Consider the following 20163-nt stretch of genomic DNA (forward strand, 5'->3'; position numbering starts at 1 on the left):
AAAGCGAAAAAATGCCTGGCCTCATAAGGGCAGTGGGGTTAACTTAGTGGTTAAAGCGTTCGCTCTTCACGCCGGAAGCCCGGGTTCAATTTGTGTACACGGGTGCAGTGTTCTGGTGTCGCCTGCTGGAATATTCCTAAAAGCAAAGTAAAACCGACACCACTCACCTCACCACCATCTCACCGTACACCAACATACCAGCTTCTGATTGGTAATAATTTATTATTTTCCATGTAGGCAAGGTAACTTTCATATCTCGAATAAATATCGTTGAGTTTAAATGAACCAATGTTTATCCGAATGCATTGGGTAAAGGGAAGTAACTCCGTTCGTTTGTGTTGATATGAACACCTGTGGGGTAGGGAACCAGTGCTTTTGTGGGACCAACGAACGCATTAACCACTTGCGTAATGACAGCTGTTGTTTATTTAAACACAGAGTTTAGATGATATTATAATTTTGTTCTGTGTTTTGTTTTGTGGTAGCTATACCACATCGAGTGAGTGACCGCCTCCGTGGTCTAGTGGTAGAGATTCCGCCCAGAGAGCGGAAGCTCAGGGGTTCGAACCACGGCCGCGTCATACCAAAACACGTCAAAAGAAGACTTGTTAACCAGCCAAGCGCTCAGCATTAAGGGGCGAAAACAAGGACTGGTCGGCTCGGAGTCAGCATACTGTGTCTGAGTGGAGCATTCATGTTAAACTGCGGCATGGTATCTCAGTGGCCTAGCACTATAAAGTCAGCTACAGTCAGGACTAGTACAAGCAACCACACACACACACGTGCAATACTATTGAACGACGTAACCCCATTTCACCTCACCCCATATGGAGAGAGTAAGTTAGAATTTTAAGTCACATCAGCATTATGTCAGCCATATTGTGACTATATACCGATCTACGGGAAGCGGACAACATAATCTTATCACATCAGATCCACTTCAAAGAGTGAGTGAGTGAGTGAGTGAGTTGGGTTTAACGCCGCTTTTAACAGTATTCCAGTTATATCACGGCGTCAGCTTAATGTGGAAGGAAAGCCCGAAGTGATGCAGGTCTCAGACGTTTACCACATCGGTGAAACCCACGAGCACGGGTATGGTGCTGACAAACCTAGAAACATAATCGGGGCGAACCGTCCACTTCAAAGAACCTTTATAAATAATATGAAGCTAAAAGTACAACTATTTTCGGTAATGGCTCGTTTATGTTCGTCCCTTCTCTTTCTTTGTTAGTGCTTGTTACCTTTACTTTAATTAACTTTGCTACAAATAGCCCAGACTGGGAGTAGCAACAGGCTTGTGTGATGTCGATAGTCTGCCATATACGTCATATAATTCGCCGAGGGCGATACGTATTGTTTCTGTTTAATGATACTCCAAAATAGCCGACCTTGCTATAATACGGAATAACATTCTAACAGTCTGTCACGCTCATACACATATGTACTTCTTCATATTCATCGACAATTTAATTTGGCGTTGATACATATCATGTTCTGTTTGTTTCGAGGGTAACATTACTACAAAGTCGAACTACAATCAGATATATGATATATCATATATAACACTGGAAATACGTGTGTTATTTAAACCTTAATTATTTTTCTTCTATCAGCTACATTCATCAAAAGCACTGCCGTCTGAAGTTCGAATTGCTGATATTGCAGAATAATGGTCCAGGTTTAGCAAAGTAATATAATGCCCCTACAAAAACAAGAAAATGCCGATCAAGTTATAAGAGATTTCGCAACTTTCAAGGTCGTACTTTCTCCAGACACATCTTGTTAACATACTTATTGTTCATAGCGGGCATTTGCACGGGTAGTGTCCCTGGTGTATAATGAATAGTTGTTTTCTACAGAAATAAATTTAATAATAAGTCCATTTATGATATTCCCCTCACCAATTCATGGGGCAACATCATTACTACCCCGGTCTTAGCACAGTGTGCACAAGAATATCATTCTCAGCTCCCTGGGGATCATACGGCCTTATGAGGTTCTAGAAGGTTTATAGCCACATTGACATCTTATCCTACCGGGTACCCATTCACTGCTGGGCGAACAGAAGCAAACTTGGAACATTGTTTCTTGACTCAGGAGACACATGTGACCTGTGTTTGAGTGGCGGGCAGGGCCGAGGTCCTAGAAACTCCCATGATTTATTCCCAGTTGTCCCCAATACTGTAAGCAACGCCCAAAGTCGCCACAGAAATACAAAAATGAACTGTAATCAGTCACGTCACGGGGTCTGACCACCCGATCGACTTAGGCTGCCCCGGATTCACCAAGGGTGGTCTTTGAGCCAAGGTTGATACCCTACGTTCGGTTCACGCTCTAGGGCAAGTGAGTTTGGTTTTACGCTGCTATTAGCAGTAGTCCAGCAATATCACGGTGGGGGACACCCGAAATTACCTTCACACATTGTACCCAATGTGGGGAATCGAACCAGGGTACTCGGCGTGATGAGCAAACGCTTCACCAACTAGGCTACCCTCCTGCCCCTGCCCGAGGCCTACAGCCATCTGTATATATAGGAATAATGGCGAGTCACTTACTCCCTTGTTTCGCCTTCATTGCTTCTTGTTCCTTTTTCCGTCTCTCAGCTTTTTCCTCTTGAACCCGCCGTTGAATGTTTTCCTGAATTCAGAATTGGCAAGTGATTTTCTTTAAATGCAGGAAGTGAAATTCTTTTTTGTTGTTGTTGTCTTGGTATAATTCATTTGCGTATATTAGGCCCATGTCATATTGTGAGCATCTGTAGGCCGGAGTCACTACTGTCATATTGTGAGTATTTGTAGGCCGGAGTCACTACTGTCATATTGTGAGTATTTGTAGGCCGGAGTCACTACTGTCATATTGTGAGTATTTGTAGGCCGGAGTCACTACAGTCATATTGTGAGTATTTGTAGGCCGGAGTCCCTACAGACATATTGTGAGTATCTGTAGTCCAGAGTCACTACAGTCATATTGTGAGTATCTGTAGTCCGGAGTCACTACAGTCGTATTGTGACTATCTGTAGGCCGGAGTCACTACAGTCATATTGTGAGTATCTGTAGGCCGGAGTCACTACTGTCATATTGTGACTATCTGTAGGCCGGAGTCACTACTGTCATATTGTGAGTATTTGTAGGCCGGAGTCCCTACAGACATATTGTGAGTATCTGTAGTCCAGAGTCACTACAGTCATATTGTGAGTATCTGTAGTCCGGAGTCACTACAGTCGTATTGTGACTATCTGTAGGCCGGAGTCACTACAGTCATATTGTGAGTATCTGTAGGCCGGAGTCACTACTGTCATATTGTGACTATCTGTAGGCCGGAGTCACTACTGTCATATTGTGAGTATTTGTAGGCCGGAGTCCCTACAGACATATTGTGAGTATCTGTAGTCCAGAGTCACTACAGTCATATTGTGAGTATCTGTAGTCCGGAGTCACTACAGTCGTATTGTGACTATCTGTAGGCCGGAGTCACTACAGTCATATTGTGACTATCTGTAGTCCGGAGTCACTACAGTCATATTGTGACTATCTGTAGGCCGGAGTCACTACTGTCATATTGTGAGTATTTGTAGGCCGGAGTCACTACTGTCATATTGTGAGTATTTGTAGGCCGGAGTCACTACTGTCATATTGTGAGTATTTGTAGGCCGGAGTCACTACTGTCATATTGTGACTATCTGTAGGCCGGAGTCACTACTGTCATATTGTGAGTATTTGTAGGCCGGAGTCACTACTGTCATATTGTGACTATCTGTAGGCCGGAGTCACTACTGTCATATTGTGACTATCTGTAGGCCGGAGTCACTACTGTCATATTGTGACTATCTGTAGGCCGGAGTCACTACTGTCATATTTTGAGTATTTGTAGGCCGGAGTCACTACTGTCATATTGTGAGTATTCGTGACCGTAGCCAGCATTGATATAGAATATGAACAAGTGATCTAGATTTCTTTGAACTCTAATGATCACATCTGCGCCGGACGTCCCCTGTGCATGGGGCAATGGTTCTGGAAACGGTCGACCTACCTTTTGACACTGATTGACCTTCTCACAGAAAGTCTTGAAGGTCGTGAGGCACTCCTCCATCTTGAAACTGTTCTCATTCTCACAGAAGTGATGTGCCATCTTCTTCGCGAGTTCATCCACTTCCTCAAACTTATCATCAACCGCTTTAATGTCATCTTTGGCTGACTGTAAAATAGTAAGTGTGTATGTTTAATGTCGGTAAAAGGTGGAATCTTAAAAACATATGCGTTCCTACATTGTTTCCATGCCCCAGGCTGTCGTGTAATGGCGCTGACGAAAGCGTTACCTCACATCAACCTTTGAGGGGTCGTTTTATTACTTAGTTTACTAAATATTACTTTTTTTACCCCAAATTACGCAAATGTGAAATAATAATTTTCCTCCAATTTCAGTAAACAAAAGCCACAATTTTTTTTTCCATAATCGTCTACTGAGGAAATCTCTGAAAGCAGAGTCCATTGAACGGTTCCGACTGTATCATGACCACCATGTGTTTATGAATCACCTTCAAATACTGATGATACAAGGTGTTCGCGAAAAGGTGAGCGTACCTGCCCCACCCGTGTCACCCGTCACAAATACATGCAAAGGCAAGTCAACTGTTCACCAGAAATATTCACGAGAGCATATGGTACAGGTCAAAGTAGGGACTTACATCGGACATCATATGTCAATTAACATGACACTAAAAAAAGGACCAAAATTAGAGGGGAAATCACCATCAATCATTTGTTTTCACTCTTAAACATCTTTATTTGCATTCCAGTTCATCCGTTTTTCCCTAATTGGCAATTCTTTTAAGAAAGACGAGAAAGAATTGATATCGATCCTGTTTATTTTGACAAAAAGAGCGTTTGTAATCAAAATGGATGGCACTACCCAATAACATTTCCACAGGAAATCGGTATTTTATGTGAAACAAATTTTGTTTCAAGAGGCCGAAAATTCGCGAATAAATACAACCAAACAAATAAGAAGGGTTTTACACTGTAAGTTGACAATAACGCTGTGCTCCAGACGGGTTTCGCTTTGACGTGCCATGGTACACCAGGTGGTTTTAGAAACGAACCATTAGGAGTTTTTGTACGAACACGACATCATGTTTGACCAAAGTCTTCAATGGGATGTTTCCGTTCTATGAGTTCCAGGAAGTATTGATACTTTCACCTCGTCGCTGGGTTTCAAACCATGATAATCATTTGAAATCTTTTACTCCAATAGATCCCTCCCTACTTGACTAACATTTAGTCCCAGAAATAAAATATACTGATTTAAAATTATATATCTACAAAATAAACAAATAAAATTCAAATGGAGACCAGAACAATCCTTAATTCCCGCAGCTGGGGCAATCTAGACTTGCCAAGTCATTCTAGACTTGAGTTGGACAACTTTTTCAATTTATTCTCTTGGAGCCCAGAATAATCCTTAATTCCTGCAGCTGAGGCAATCTAGACTTGCCAAATCATTCTAGACTTGAGTTTATTTATTCAATTTATTCTCTTGGGTCTGGGAGACAGACTACCTCACTATCTGACGACCCGATAAACCAACCATGGTCGGAGGGGGGAGTATGAAGTGAGTGTAGCACATCCACGCTTACTAACACTTTGTAAGTATTAAGCAGGTGAGTGAGTGGGTTGGGTTTAACGCCGCTTTTAACAGTATTCCAGTTATATCACGGCGTGTCAACTTAATGTGGAAGGAAAGCCTGAAGTGATGCAGGTCTCAGACGTTTACCACTTCGATGAAACCCACGAGCACGGGTATGGTGCTGACAAACCTAGAAACATAATCGGGGCGATCCGGGATTCGAACCCACAATCATAGGTTTCTGGCGTGCCCAAGGGACGCAACTCTGCACAGAGAATCTCGGCGCCTTAGACGACTGGGCCACCCGTGCCCCCATTAAACAGGTACACTGATGGACTTGTGAAAGGCATTCGGGACATTAAAACAGGGAAAGTAGGGTGTCAGTTACCCCCTCATGTCAGAGGTATGGGCCTACCTGCAAGAACTTCTGGAACTGGTTTTTGATGTCGTCTCCAGACTTGTCCACTTGAGTCTGCAGCTTCTTCACGCTTGTCTTCAGCTGACCAAGTTCGGACTTGAGATTGTCCACCGTCAATCTGTAACAGAAACAACAGTGGAGGTTTTCATGGCAACTGCAGGACTGGGTGACCGGTGTTTGGTGTCACTACTGGGCTGTCTTAACCAAAGGGACAGTTATAGTACGGCCGTTTCGGGATATAATTGACTGCCGTGTCAGGATTAGTGCATTGTTATATTCATACATTAATTCACGAGTTGATAAATACAGGATCAAATTAAGCGTGAGCGAGTATAGTTTTACGCCGCTTTAGCAATATTCCAGCAATATGACGGCGGGGGAACCAGAAATGGGCTTCACACATTGTACCCATGCGGGGAATCGAACACAGGCCTTCGGCGTGACGAGCGAATGCTTTACCAACAAGGCTACCCCACTGCCCCGATCAAATTAAAAATAACGGTGATATTCACCAAGTGGCACACAGTTCCTAGTACCAGTTGCACCCGGGTGACATTTCAGAAGCAAGAATGAATATAAAATCAAACGAAGTGAAAATTAAATGTAATTCTGATTAACATTCTGATTAGAGACCACGCATGTCTAAAGCATAAAGCTCCACACTACTGTGATCCAATGCAAGGCCGTAGTTAACTTTGTTTGTACAAGTATCACTTGTCCCCAACTTGATTAAAATAAAACTGTTTTCTATACTGGCCAATGCAACCTCGTGCCACACACCTGCTGGCAGCCGTCAGTGTGGGTAGAAGGACCTGTGCAAAGTCCAGGATCTCCCCACTCTCCTTCTCCGCCTCCCCCACCAGGAAGTGCAGCAACGTCACCCGTGGCTTGTTGGCTCGCGTGTCCATCAGCTTGGACAAGGAGGCGACCTTGAAACCAAGGGCGTTACCCGCATACCCACCCTGAAACACGGATATAAAACACGTTACTTGCATACCTACCCTGAAACACGGACATTAAACACGTTACCCGCAGACACAAGACAAGCTTTACCTCAATGGTTGTACGCGTACACTACTATTGGGTGAAACCCTTTGATAGGATATCGATTACAAATAGTCGCGTTACCGTAGTAAAGAGTGAGTGAGTGAGTATGGTTTTAAGCTGCTTTTAGCAATATTCCAGCAATATCACGGCGGGGGACACCAGAAATGGGCTTCACACATTGTACCCATGTCGGGATTCGAACCCGGGTCTTAGGCGTGACGAGCGGACGCTTTAACCACTAGGCTACCCGACCGCCCCTAATAGAGAATAAAGATACACAAAAAGTGTGTTCCACAGATGCCCGCGTGCTTTATTATAGTGAATATAGTAAGAGGAGGGGATGTTCATAAAAAATAATTTGTTCACTGGACACGAAGATTTTCCTGAAAATATACATGCGTTGGGAATTTTTTCTGTTACCTACCATGGTATTTTGCGTATTGATTAGGATATGACAACTTCTTATGGATAAAAAAAGACAAAAAAACCTTCTACATCCAAACTGAGGCGACGCTTCGGTGTAGACACTAAACTCTGTACCAAGCAAGTCATGACGCTTGAAGTAGAATGTTTTGATGCAGTGCCCGAAAAAATATCTAAAATTTCAAAACAATTCTCCACCCCGAAGAATATCAAATGAGACTCTTAGATACAATTTAAGGTCATCCTCATCTCATTGGCATTGTTTCATGAACACTTTATACGTTTATATCATTTAGAGTGAGTGAGTGAGTATGGCTTGACGCCGCTTTTAGCAATATTCCAGCAATTTCACGGCGGGGGACACCATAAATGCGCTCCACACATTGTACCCATGTCGGGATTCGAACCGGGTCTTCGGCGTGACGAGCGAACGCTTTAACCACTAGGCTACCCGACCGCCCTTATATCATTTAGAAACCTGTCAACAAAGGACAACCCGTATATTGTAACTTACCGCAGAATAACATTTTAAAAATAAATGACGAGCCCTATGCCAGATTTATATTTATTTACATGTTGCTATAAATATGCTCTAAATCACAATAATACGCTAAACGAAGAAAAATCAACACACGCACACACGCACACACGCACACACGCACATACACACGTTGATTTTCGTAGCATAGAAATCTTGCCGCAATATCATGACACACAATTCAGCACATCAACTAGCGGTGTCTTAGACGACCGGGTTTGCACACATCTGAAAGTCTGAAGCTACTCTGACTCACCGAGTTCATAAAGTTGCCCGTATGTAGGACGTATCTCAAGAAGGCTTTGAGCGACTCGTTATCCATGACCATCTTGCCAGCGTTGATGATGACTTTGACGTTGGGGACAAGTGTCTCCATGATGGTTCGGAATTCGTCCTTCAGGAGCATGCCTTCGACCCTGACCTTGTAGCCAGACAGATCGGACAGCAGCAGGTAGAACTTCTCAGCGTTCCCCAGCTTCGTCTTGTCCCCGTCATACGCCTTGATGGTTGCGATCTGACAACGTAAGAGTGAGTGAGTGAGTATGGTTTTACGCCGCTTTTAGCAATATTTCAGCAATATCACGGCGGGGGACACCAGAAATGGGCTTCACGCATTGTACCCATGTCGGGAATCGAACCTGGGTCTTCGGCGTGACGAGCGAACGCTTTAACCACTAGGCTGTGTCAAATATATGTTCTGAATATGAAACGTCGACGCCAGGGAATAATTCGATTATCTGCCGAAACAGATTCCATTGGGCGTAAATGGCAAAATGGGAGTGAACATATATATATATATATATATATATATATATATACATAAAAATGGATGCCCGACTGGTCGCATCTGCCGCTTCAAAACCTTATGCATAAAAAGGTAAGCGTGTGTTTGTTCCCTGACGATGCACATCAATACTCCTGCAATACGACGAGGCCTGTATACAGTCGAGTCTTGATCAGACAATCAAGTGATGGGCCAGACAATCCAGTGACACGATAACGTAACTACTGATTTTGTTGAAACTAAAAGGTTAATTGCGAAACACATCTGATGTTTACAAGTGCAGCGATTCTCGAATGTTCTGGTAATGCTGTAAATCTGTCGTCACCATGTTCAAACATGTTGTTCCCCAGAATAATTCCAAGCGTCTACAACTCCAGGTCATTGACTTCTAAATTGTTCTGTGGGAGTCAGTGAGTTGGGTTTGACCCGTTGTGAACAGCACAGGTATGTCAGGCACACCAGGGTGGGTCAGCTTGGAATGGAAGGATGTCCAAAGTGACAGATTGTGGGACCTTCAACACTTTGGTGAAGTGAAGGTGAAATGGAGTTTAACGTCGCGTCCAAGATTATTGCACTTATATAGCGACGTGTGTGTGTGTGTGTGTGTGTGTGTGTGTGTGTGTGTGTGTGTGTGTGTGTTTGTGTGTGTTTGTGTGTGTGTGTGTGTGTGTGTGTGTGTGTGTGTGTGTGTGTGTGTGTGTGTGTGTGTGTGTGTGTGACTGCTTGTACTAGTCCGGACTGATGCCGATTTATAGTGCTAGCTCACTGAGATACCATGCCGCAGTTTAACATGAATACCCCACTCAGACAGTATACTGACCCCGAGCCGACCAGTCCTTGTTTTAGCCCCTTAATGCCGAGCGCCAGACAGGGTAACAACAAGTACCACCTTTTAACGTCTTTTGGTATGACGCGGTCGGGGATCGAACCCCGGACCTTCCGCTCTCCGGGCGGACGCTCTACCACTAGACCACGGAGGCGGTCACCACTTTGGTTAAACCAGGAGCATGGTGCAGAAAGACTAAGGACCCCAATCGGGATTCTGGGATTCCCTGGTCCGTGCAGGACTTGTGTAGGACTTGCCTGCACGATTTTCAGATTTCATTGTTTTGGTACATGCAACACAACATAGCCTAGTATCCATTCTACGCACCTCATCTGGTTCCGGGATGTTCTTCTGTAGTCCTCGAAGTCTCTCTGCACCAATGACAGCATCATCACCATCTTTAATCATCTGAACGACCTCCTCGTTCTTGGCTTTGAACTGCTTGAGGAAGATGTTGACGTTCATGCTGCGCTTCATGTCCAGAAGATTCACCTGCCAGACGGAAGTGGCCAGTCAACAGATTGCTTGGTGCATATTGATACTACCCAAACCGGTGACCGATGTTGTAACGACCAACGCCGTTGGTAACGATAACACCGTCCCCCAGATCCCAGCTGACAAACAACTCGTCGTATACTACTCATAACAATTTAAGCACGGTGGCTGGAGTGCAGCTATCTATATACCCATTGCGTCACATCTGTTTGGGCCTTGACCTTGTGGGTGCTGCCTGACCCCCTATTGCAACACATGGGGTGCAGCTATCTATATACCCATTGCCTCACCTCTGTTGGGGCCTTGACCTTGTGGGTGCTGCCTGACCCCCTATTGCAACACATGGGGTGCAGCTATCTATATACCCATTGCCTCACCTCTGTTGGGGCCTTGACCTTGTGGGTGCTGCCTGACCCCCTATTGCAACACATGGAGTGCAGCTATCTATATACCCATTGCCTCACCTCTGTTGGGGCCTTGACCTTGTGGGTGCTGCCTGACCCCCTATTGCAACACATGGGGTGCAGCTATCTATATACCCATTGCCTCACCTCTGTTGGGGCCTTGACACTGTGGGTGCTACCTGACCCCCTATTGCAACACATGGGGTGCAGCTATCTATATACCCATTGCCTCACCTCTGTTGGGGCCTTGACCTTGTGAGTGCTACCTGACCCCCTATTGCAACACATGGGGTGCAGCTATCTATATACCCATTGCCTCACCTCTGTTGGGGCCTTGACCTTGGTTTGCTCCACAGGTTTAGTCTTGTCCACCGTCTTCTGACAAAAGAGTTGTTCAATGGTGTCGTACTGGACCTTCACCTTGTCGGACATAGTCGATACCTCCTTCCACACGTTGTCCTCGCCTGGAAATGTGCAAATGCGAAACATATTAGAAGTTCAAATATGACATAAAATTTGGATTCATAGGAAGAATACATTTCAGAATCAGAGCTTTTCCATTTCCTGTGGCTTGTAAAATCAACAGCTGGAGAAACAGTTCAATTGTTCCTCAAAATCCTGCTTTACAACAAACTTTCTACCCATTTCCTCGTTATATGTACGTAAAAGTTTATGCAAACTATCCCAGCTGTGTACATGTATAGTTTACGGTAAATTAAAAAACGTCAACGCCAGAAAATAATAAATCTCGAAATGGAAAGTATTTTCTGCTGTACAGGTAGCACCTGCCACTCGCGCAGTTTGTACGAAGAGTGAGTGAGTATGGTTTTACGCCGCTTTTTAGCAATATTCCAGCAATATCACGGCGGGGGACACTAGAAATGGGCTTCACACATTGTACCCATGTCGGGAATCGAACCCGGGTCTTCGGCGTGACGAGCGAACGCTTTAACCACTAGGTTACCCGACCGCCCCGTTTGTACAAGGAGTCCACAAGTAAGTAAATGTTATTTCCCACCGTCAGCAATAATTCAACATCGTTTGACAGCGTTGGAGGCGTCGTCGAGGTAGGACGACACACAATCGCTTCAGGTACCGAATTATGACCATCCTTTCCTCATTTTAGTTGTTTTTACGGTGTCATGAATCTTTTATACATCGGAATCACAAATGGGTACGCAATCAGTACTTACTGTTCATTGCCGTCGGGGGCAATTTCGACCAGTTAAAAGTCTTCATTTTGTGTTTTGGTTTTGGTGTTGTGATCCCTTGGAAACTCGGGGCAGGACTCCGGAATTGAAGAGGGTGCGGTCGGTTTCCACCGGGCGGTGGTGGAGCACCTGGTGGAGGCGGGGGTGGAGGTGGTCCACCTCCTGGGGGTGGGGGTGGAGGTGGAGGAGGAATACCGCTGCCGGGTGGGGGTGGTGGTGGGGGTGGAATACCGCTGCCGGGTGGTGGTGGGGGAGGTGGGGGCGGAGGAATGCCACCTGGTGGCGGAGGAGGAGGTGGGGGGATTCCACCTGGGGGTGGCGGAGGAGGGGGTGGAGGAGGTATCCCACTTGGTGGTGGGGGAGGGGGTGGCGGTGGTGGGATTCCAGGTTGTAGCGGTGTAGAAGACCCTGAAGCACTTTGAGGTGGTGGAGGTGGCGGTGGGGGTGGAGGGATAGCACCATTTGTGGAGGAGTTATTAGCACCATTTGATAATCCATCAGTGGAAGAATCTCTATCACAGACTTTATTTGATAATGAGCATGAAACTTCACTGGCTCTGCCAACTTGGCTCTCTCCAGTCCATGCTTCCGTTGGTTTTGCTGGCGGTAAAATGAGTCCATTCTTCTGATGGTCCAAGCCATTCACTAACACAATCTCTCCTGTCGAAGGGGAGACAACTCCCTGACTTCCGGTCACTTCACCATTACCAGTTGGCAGTTTATCAGTCTGTATTGCCATGTCTTTACGGTTGACCTCGTCTCTCGGAGGCGACGCCCGGGGGGACATTAGCCTGTCCATCACCATCTTGCTGACGTCGTCTGTATCTTTCAGCACCACCATCTTGCGCGACGCCAGCTCCATCAGCTTCCACTGGTTGTCACTGAAGATGAAAGTTGATCAGCGTGAGTGAATTAAGCAACATCCCACAGCCATGTCGGGAGACATAAAAGATGCGATTCACAATTTGTATCCATAAAACATATAAACAGTAATCTCACAGAATGGTATTTGCGATGTGTGTTTCCTGAGATATATGCTACCAGAGATGTGTGTTCCCTAAGAGATGTGTTAACTCAGAAATATGCTACCAAAGACGTTTGTCACCTGATATGTGTTACCTTAGATATAGGTTACCTGAGATGTGTGTTACCTGAGTTATGTTACCTGATATGTACTACCGGAGACATATGCTATGCAAGATGTTTGTTACCTGAGATGTGTGTTACCTGAGTTATGTGTTACCTGAGTTATGTTACCTGAGATGTGTTACCCGATATATGTGCTACCGGAGACTTATGCTATGTCATATGTTTGTTACCTGAGATGTGTGTTACCTGAGTTATGTTATCTGAGATGTGTTACCCGATATATGTGCTTCCAGTGACCTATGCTATGAGAGATGTTTGTTACCTGAGTTGTGTGTTACCTGAGTTATGTTACCTGAGATGTGTTACCCGATATATGTGCTACCAGAGACATATGCTATGTGAGATGTTTGTTACCTGAGATGTGTGTTACCTGAGTTATGTTATCTGAGATGTGTGTTACCTGAGTTATGTTACCTGAAATGTGTTACCCGATATATGTGCTTCTAGTGACCTATGCTGTGTGAGATGTGTGTTACCTGAGTTATGTGTTACCTGAGTTACGTTACCTGAGATGTGTTACCCGATATACGTGCTTCCGTAGACCTATGCTGTGTGAGATGTGTGTTACCTGAGTTATGTGTTACCTGAGTTACGTTACCTGAGATGTGTTACCCGATATACGTGCTTCCGGTGACCTATGCTGTGTGAGATGTTTGTTACCTGAGATGTGTGTTACCCGAGTTATGTGTTACCTGAGTTATGTGTTACCTGAGTTATGTTTCCTGAGATGTGTTACCCGATATATGTGCTACCGGAGACATATGCTATGTGAGATGTGTGTTACCTGAGTTATGTTACCTGATATGTACTACCGGAGACATATGCTATGTGAGATGTGTGTTACCTGAGTTATGTTACCTGATATGTACTACCGGAGACATATGCTATGTGAGATGTTTGTTACCTGAGATGTGTGTTACCTGAGATGGGTGTCGGGGTCAATCTGCAGCAGTGACTGCAGGATAGACAGGAAGACGTCGGCGTGGGGCGTGTTGTACACCTGGAAGACAACAACCATGGACATTCAGACTAGCCAATGACACAAACATCTTGCCTACTTCACTTGAACACAATTTACGCTTCTTATCAAGACTCATACATGGAGTGTGTGAGTGAGTGAGTATCAACGCCTCTTTGAACAGTACACCAGTCAAATTCATGTCAGAGAACAGCATGGGTGGATGTCATAGTCATCCTCTTGACCCCGACCCATTATTAGGGTACTTTTGATTAGTTTGTTTGTTTCTTGTTCAACGCCGCACTCAGCAATATTCCAGCTATATGACGGCGGTCTGTAAATACTCGAGTCTCGACCAGACAATCCAGTGATTGACATTATGAGCATCAGTCCCCGCTATTGGGATACGATGACATGCATCAACCAAGTCATAAGCCTGACCACCCGATCCCGTTAGTTAGTCTCCCCTTACAAGCACAGTCGCCCTTTACGGCAAGCATGGGTTGCTGAAGACCTATTCTATCCCGGATCTTCACGGGTAAAGGTACTATTGAACCACTAGTACCACCTCTGGGGCCGTATCAATAGTGGCTATATATTGTTTTATCTGGGGGACGGCTTCACACATTCTACCCATGTCGGGAATCGAACCCGGGTTTTCAACGTGACGATCGAACGCCTTAACCACGAGGCTACCCTCCCCCCCGCTATAAATACGTTGTTGGGTGAATTTATTTTACTTAATGCTGCTTTGAACAGTATTTCAGTGATATCACGACTTGTCAACTTGACGTGCACGACGAAACGCCCGAAATGATGTAGGTCTTAGACGTCTACCACGTCGTTGAAACCAACAAGTACGGGTATGGTGCCAACAAACCTAGAAACATAATCAGGGAGAAGCTGGGATTCGAACCCACGATCATAGGTTTCTGGCACGATTAAGGGACCTTAGACGACTGGGCCACCTGTGCCCGAAGTCAATATGAATCGGACCTGGGGTTGCTGGGGACGAATCGCTATGTATGCATGTTGAACAAGGAGTCTGAGAATACGGACACTGAATCCTACTATTCAATCAATTTTCAGTGAAGCTTACCGAATTCAATTTTTTAATTGAATTATATCATTTTAGTCATATTTCAAAGGATAAAAACTCGCTGACAATCGGAGAAATGGGATTTAGAATTCTGATTGATGGTGCCGCCAGCGGTATTTCTGAATCCGTCATCAATATCCATTTGAAACCCGCATTGACTCAACAGTCGCCATCTATCACAAAGCTGACACAATCCATCACTTCGGCTTCTTTTCTCAAAGTTACCACTATTGAATTTTAACGCCAAGACCTCTGTCGGAGAAAAGCTCCCTTTCTATCAACGAAAACTAAGCATTGTCTTATACAGGCCATCGAGCAATAGCCACACTAGCATATCTCAGCGGGAATGTCCCCAAAATGTCCACACCAAAGAGAACCCCCACGTCGCTCGAACAATAACTTCCAATCACATCTCAGCTTGAGCGACAGTCGTAAGCCGAAGAAATACGTTTCAATCATGAAATAGAAAGGCAAAAACGGCTTTTCAATTAATTTGGGAAGACGACTCAAGTGGAACTAAATCTTGATTACGAGTTGCAAATGTTGTGGTAACCGTTCGATGGAATGTTGTATCAAAATATTGAATACCCTCACGTCAGTCTAGGATCTCATCTGTGTCATGTGATCAAGTTGAATTGTTTTAAAGGTTTGCGTTGATCGCTCTTGTGAGGTTTTTGACGGAGTAAAATGTATGGCGATGTTGCAGTTGGAATGGAGGTTGGCGGGGCAACAATTGGAACGTAAGCGAGCAGGGGAGCGTGAGCGAGTGAGTGTGCTAACGATCGAGCGAGTCAGTGATTGATAGAGGAAGTATAAATAATCGCATTGTAGAGACGGGACATTATCAATTTTTCCACATTGGTAAGAATGACTAGAGAAGTATAGCATATTCATTTGCTTTAAGTGTGAGTGAGTGAGTGAGTTTGATTTTACGCCGCTTTTAGCAATATTCCAGCAATATCACGGCGGGGGACACCACAAATGGGCTTCACACATTGTACCCATGTCGGGAATCGAACCCGGGTCTTCGGCGTGACGAGCGAACGTTTTAACCACTAGGCTACCCGACCGCCCCCATTTGCTTTAAGAGGGAACTGCTACCACCGCTGCTGCTACTTACAACACTACCACTACCACATTTCCCGAACTTGACTGTTAGTCGCGGGTTCGAAGCTGAACCAAGCATGGAGACCTACTTCGGCGTCGGAATCCTGATCTAGTGGTAGAGCTTCCGCGGATCTAGTGGTACAGCGTAGGGCGGAATGTCCGGGTTCGATACCCGGCCGCATCATACCAAAAGATAGTTCTTGTTGTTACCCTGTCTGGCGATCGGCATTAAGGGGTTAAAACAAGGACTGGTCGGCTCGGGAGTCAGTATACTGTGTCTGAGTGGGGTATTCATGTTAAGCTGCGGCATGGTATCTCAGTGGGCTAGCACTACAAAATCGGCATAAGTCCGGACAAGTACGCAAGCACGCAAATACACAGACACACAGACACAGACACAGACACACACACGTTATACCCTTATACTCTCACCGCACCTCACCTACTGGGGACCCACTCTGGCGTTGCAATCGTCAAAGTGTGAGTGAGTTGGGTTTAACGCCGCTTTTAACAGTATTCCAGTTATATCGCGGAGTGTCAGCTTAATTAGGGAGGAAAGCTCGAAGTGATGCAGGTCTTAGACGTTTACCACTTCGGTGAAACCAACGAGCACGGGTATGGTGCTGACAAACCTAGAAACATAATCGGGGCGAATCGGGATTCGAACCCACAATCATAGGTTTCTGGTGTGCCAAAGGGACGCAACTCTGTACAGCAAATCGCGGCGCCTTAGACAACTGGGCCACCCGTGCACCCCGGAATCGTCAAAGGGAGACAAGCATTGGAACCTATTTTGCCCCGCATTGGGTTCTGCTCTGTTCCAAAACGCACTCACAGAAACGTTTATAGAAAGACTGATGCACGATACGTTTGTCCATCTTGTTCAAACTCGGCTATCTATTTATCATGAGAGTGCCCTGACCGATGAACTGTCGCATGTGTGGACAGAAAGACAGCAAATGAACTAGTGGATGGATAGATGGAGTAGGCGATGGAGACGTACATCCTAGATAGAAAATTAGTTGCCACGGGCAGGGATAGGTACCACACGAAACATCACACATGGCCATCTCCTATAGGTCAACTTTCATGTAATAATACAAGAATAATTATCTCACCACAAAGTACGTTAACGACATTATCTTGAAGATCCGTGTCACATAGTATAGGGGAGGTTTCCCACACATACACAGTTCAAATAAGGCACTGATGGTGCGGTGTATTTCCGAGCCTTTCAGTGACCGATGAGTTCACTCAGACACAAATGAATTAGCGACGTCAATGGTGTTAGCTCAGTTTACGTGACTGGAAAACAGGCAGGCAAGGCTCAAGGTTGCCCAGGAATCTTCCTTGGAGACCTGTTGACCATTTTGAAAGTGATTTTTCTTACTTTTCGTGTCTGAGTTCTTCCGTACGTTTCGAAAGTCACATTGAATAGAATTGCAAATTGATTTGATCAGTGGGAGTGTTGTGTTGGCAAACGTTGACTTACCTTCTGAAGAACAACCTTGAACACCTCATCTGGGTTGCTGATGTCAAGCGCTGCTGACGTCATGGCCGCAAGCTCCTCGTCATCATCGTGCTTCTCGTCGTCAAAGACGTCACACTGAATGTTGAGGTCATCGTCATCGATGTCGCGCATCGCGTGGACAAGGTCGAGAAGGTTGAGACCTGTTAAAATATATTAATGATGTACATAACACAAGATAATGATGTACATAATACAAGATTCAGACAGATTACATTTCAGAAAATTAAGAAGGCGATGCTTTGAAATGAATGGACGGCAATGTGTATAAGTACGTACACCTTGTGCATCCGTTCTGTTGAAACATATCGATTGGATTAACTAATTTCCAGACAGCAAATCATTGATGCGGGGTTATGTCCCTTTGTATAACCTACAGTGGAACCTCGTTAGTCCGGATCCTGTTAATCAGGAGACTCCATCTTCCGCAGGATCACTGCATGGAACTCAACATGAATACAAAGAGACATTACTCTCCTCCGTGATTCATTCATTCGAAAACGTGTTATTCCGGACCATTTCAGTGAAAATATCACCGTTCGGATTAAGGAGGTTTCACTGTATACGGCAAACATTCTCAATGGCAGTCTTCTGGAAGGCAGGATTTCCGGAAAATTGGGGATCCAATGTATGCATTAAGGTGTACTCGGGGGAAGGTGAGGTATCGAACTGCTAAGATTGTTTTTAAGGAACAGAAAAGGTTTTTTTAAGCCTGTACTGCCAGGTATACAAACCAATACACTGAAATGGTGTGCCTAACAATTCTTTTGGCCCCACAACACATTTTCAGGACATTCAGTGAACATTGATGCATTGATGGGTGTGTCAAAAATGATTTATAAGATTTATTGTACAATGCAATATGAGTGAGTGAGTATAATTTTACGCCTCTTTTAGCAATATTCCAGCAATATCACGGCGGGGGGACACCAGAATGGGCTTCACAGATTGTACCCATATGGGGAATCAAACACGGACTTTAGGCGTGCCGTGCGAACGCTTTAACCACCAGGCTTCCCCATCGCCCCCAGTGCATTTTGAAATATCAGTCCAATATAGCGTGTAATAATTGACGGCCTGCGGTCTGGAGCCGTATCCAAACTAACAACAGCTCTGCTGTAAATATCCACATTTTGACGGGCACCTGACAGAGCATGTAAACGACAGTGCCTAGCAACGACAAGAATTGAAAAATATGATTCTGATAATATAAACGTGTGTAAAGTAAAAGAACGTCTCTAAACAATTGTTGTATTCGAAAACATAATCTAAAGGTGTAATTCACATCCATCCTCGTTTTTTGTCAATGTTTTATTCTTTTCCGACCATTGGTATTAGTGATATAATACTCTTTAAATCAAATTTAAACGCTCGTGCTCTCGGTCAATTGAATTAATTCTTCAATTAGCTTTCCAATGGTGGGCATTTATACATAAAGACGTAGAAACTGAATTATTTCGTGATCTCGGTTGTGGTTGTCAGCAGTTTGGCGCCAATAGATACCACGTGGCACGTGACGTAGCTATCCCTGAATACATTTCTTAATAAACACTTAATTTCGAAACGTTCTCAAGGGCAACATTTAAAGCCAGCTGAGAATCTTAATAAACACCTGGGACCCGTTCCACAAAGCTATCTTAGCGCTACTCGACTGTCGTAAGTCAATGTTAAAGTGAGGGAGCTACGATCGTCTCAGCGATATGATCGCTTTGTGGAACAGAGCCCCTGTCAGTTCAAATCCACCAGGCCAGACCCCGTATTTCCGGAAACACGGACTTTTTTGAGTGCGGTTTTACGCCGCCTTTAGCAACATTCCAGTAATATCATAAATTGGCTTCACACATTGTACCCATGTGAAGAATCGAAACTGGGTCTTCGGCGTGACGACGAACGCTTTAACCACTAGACTACCCCAACGCCCCTACCTTAATAGGGGAATGGGGGCCGTTGTGATGTGACAAGCAAGTGATTTTATATCTATGAACAAAAACCTAAAATACCGTCGACTGTGCGTGCACTTTTTACGCAGAAAACGATTCTAATACATTTTCCCCTAACGCCGAGAATAGAAACATCAGATGGACTTACCGCGTCGGGGGCTCATGGTAGAGAGATTGATTACCTTCATATTTCTAGAAAAATACCAAATCTAACACACTTCAATGTTCGTTAGCATACTGAGAGCACAACTCTCCCCAACAACTGTCATGGAATGGAATGAAACCTGCCCTGAGCTGTTATAGACAAACAGATGGCACTGCAGATAAGTGTGTATTACATCTCGGTGATTAATTAGCCTTGATTAGGTACCCACTTGTCGGAGCGTAGCCATGAGTGACAGGTGTGTATTGCAATGCGCGTGGTTATTAGTTAACACTCATTTCCTGGTATTTAACAGGTGTATTGTCAATTTCAACACGGGGAGGGGGGATATATCGACGACAATTTATTTTGTACACATGGTTTGTTGTGTGCCATATGGCCTGGCATTGCATACTATTTATCACTATTTGTATTGCCATGCTGGTATATATAAATGTGTGCCATTTTAAT

General features: G+C 44.7%; 1 protein-coding gene across 11 annotated transcripts in view; it reads right to left on the minus strand.

The window, feature by feature from the left end:
* LOC124144211 (inverted formin-2-like) overlaps window positions 1-20163 on the minus strand; it is a 137468-nt gene that overhangs the window by 4235 nt on the left and 113070 nt on the right. For all 11 annotated transcript variants that reach the window (XM_048387337.1, XM_048387332.1, XM_048387333.1 and 8 more), the window contains 10 exons: window positions 17575-17753; window positions 13839-13918; window positions 11752-12650; window positions 10880-11022; window positions 9987-10151; window positions 8306-8563; window positions 6822-7003; window positions 6039-6159; window positions 4031-4195; window positions 2556-2637 (listed from right to left, as the gene is read on the minus strand). In XM_048387337.1, the coding sequence (XP_048243294.1) occupies window positions 2556-2637; window positions 4031-4195; window positions 6039-6159; window positions 6822-7003; window positions 8306-8563; window positions 9987-10151; window positions 10880-11022; window positions 11752-12650; window positions 13839-13918; window positions 17575-17753 (2274 nt within the window). The remainder of the gene's footprint in view (window positions 1-2555; window positions 2638-4030; window positions 4196-6038; window positions 6160-6821; window positions 7004-8305; window positions 8564-9986; window positions 10152-10879; window positions 11023-11751; window positions 12651-13838; window positions 13919-17574; window positions 17754-20163) is intronic.

The sequence above is a fragment of the Haliotis rufescens genome, unplaced genomic scaffold, assembly GCF_023055435.1.
Source record: "Haliotis rufescens isolate VD_foot unplaced genomic scaffold, xgHalRufe1.0.p SCAF_7, whole genome shotgun sequence".
Lineage (NCBI taxonomy): Eukaryota > Metazoa > Mollusca > Gastropoda > Lepetellida > Haliotidae > Haliotis > Haliotis rufescens.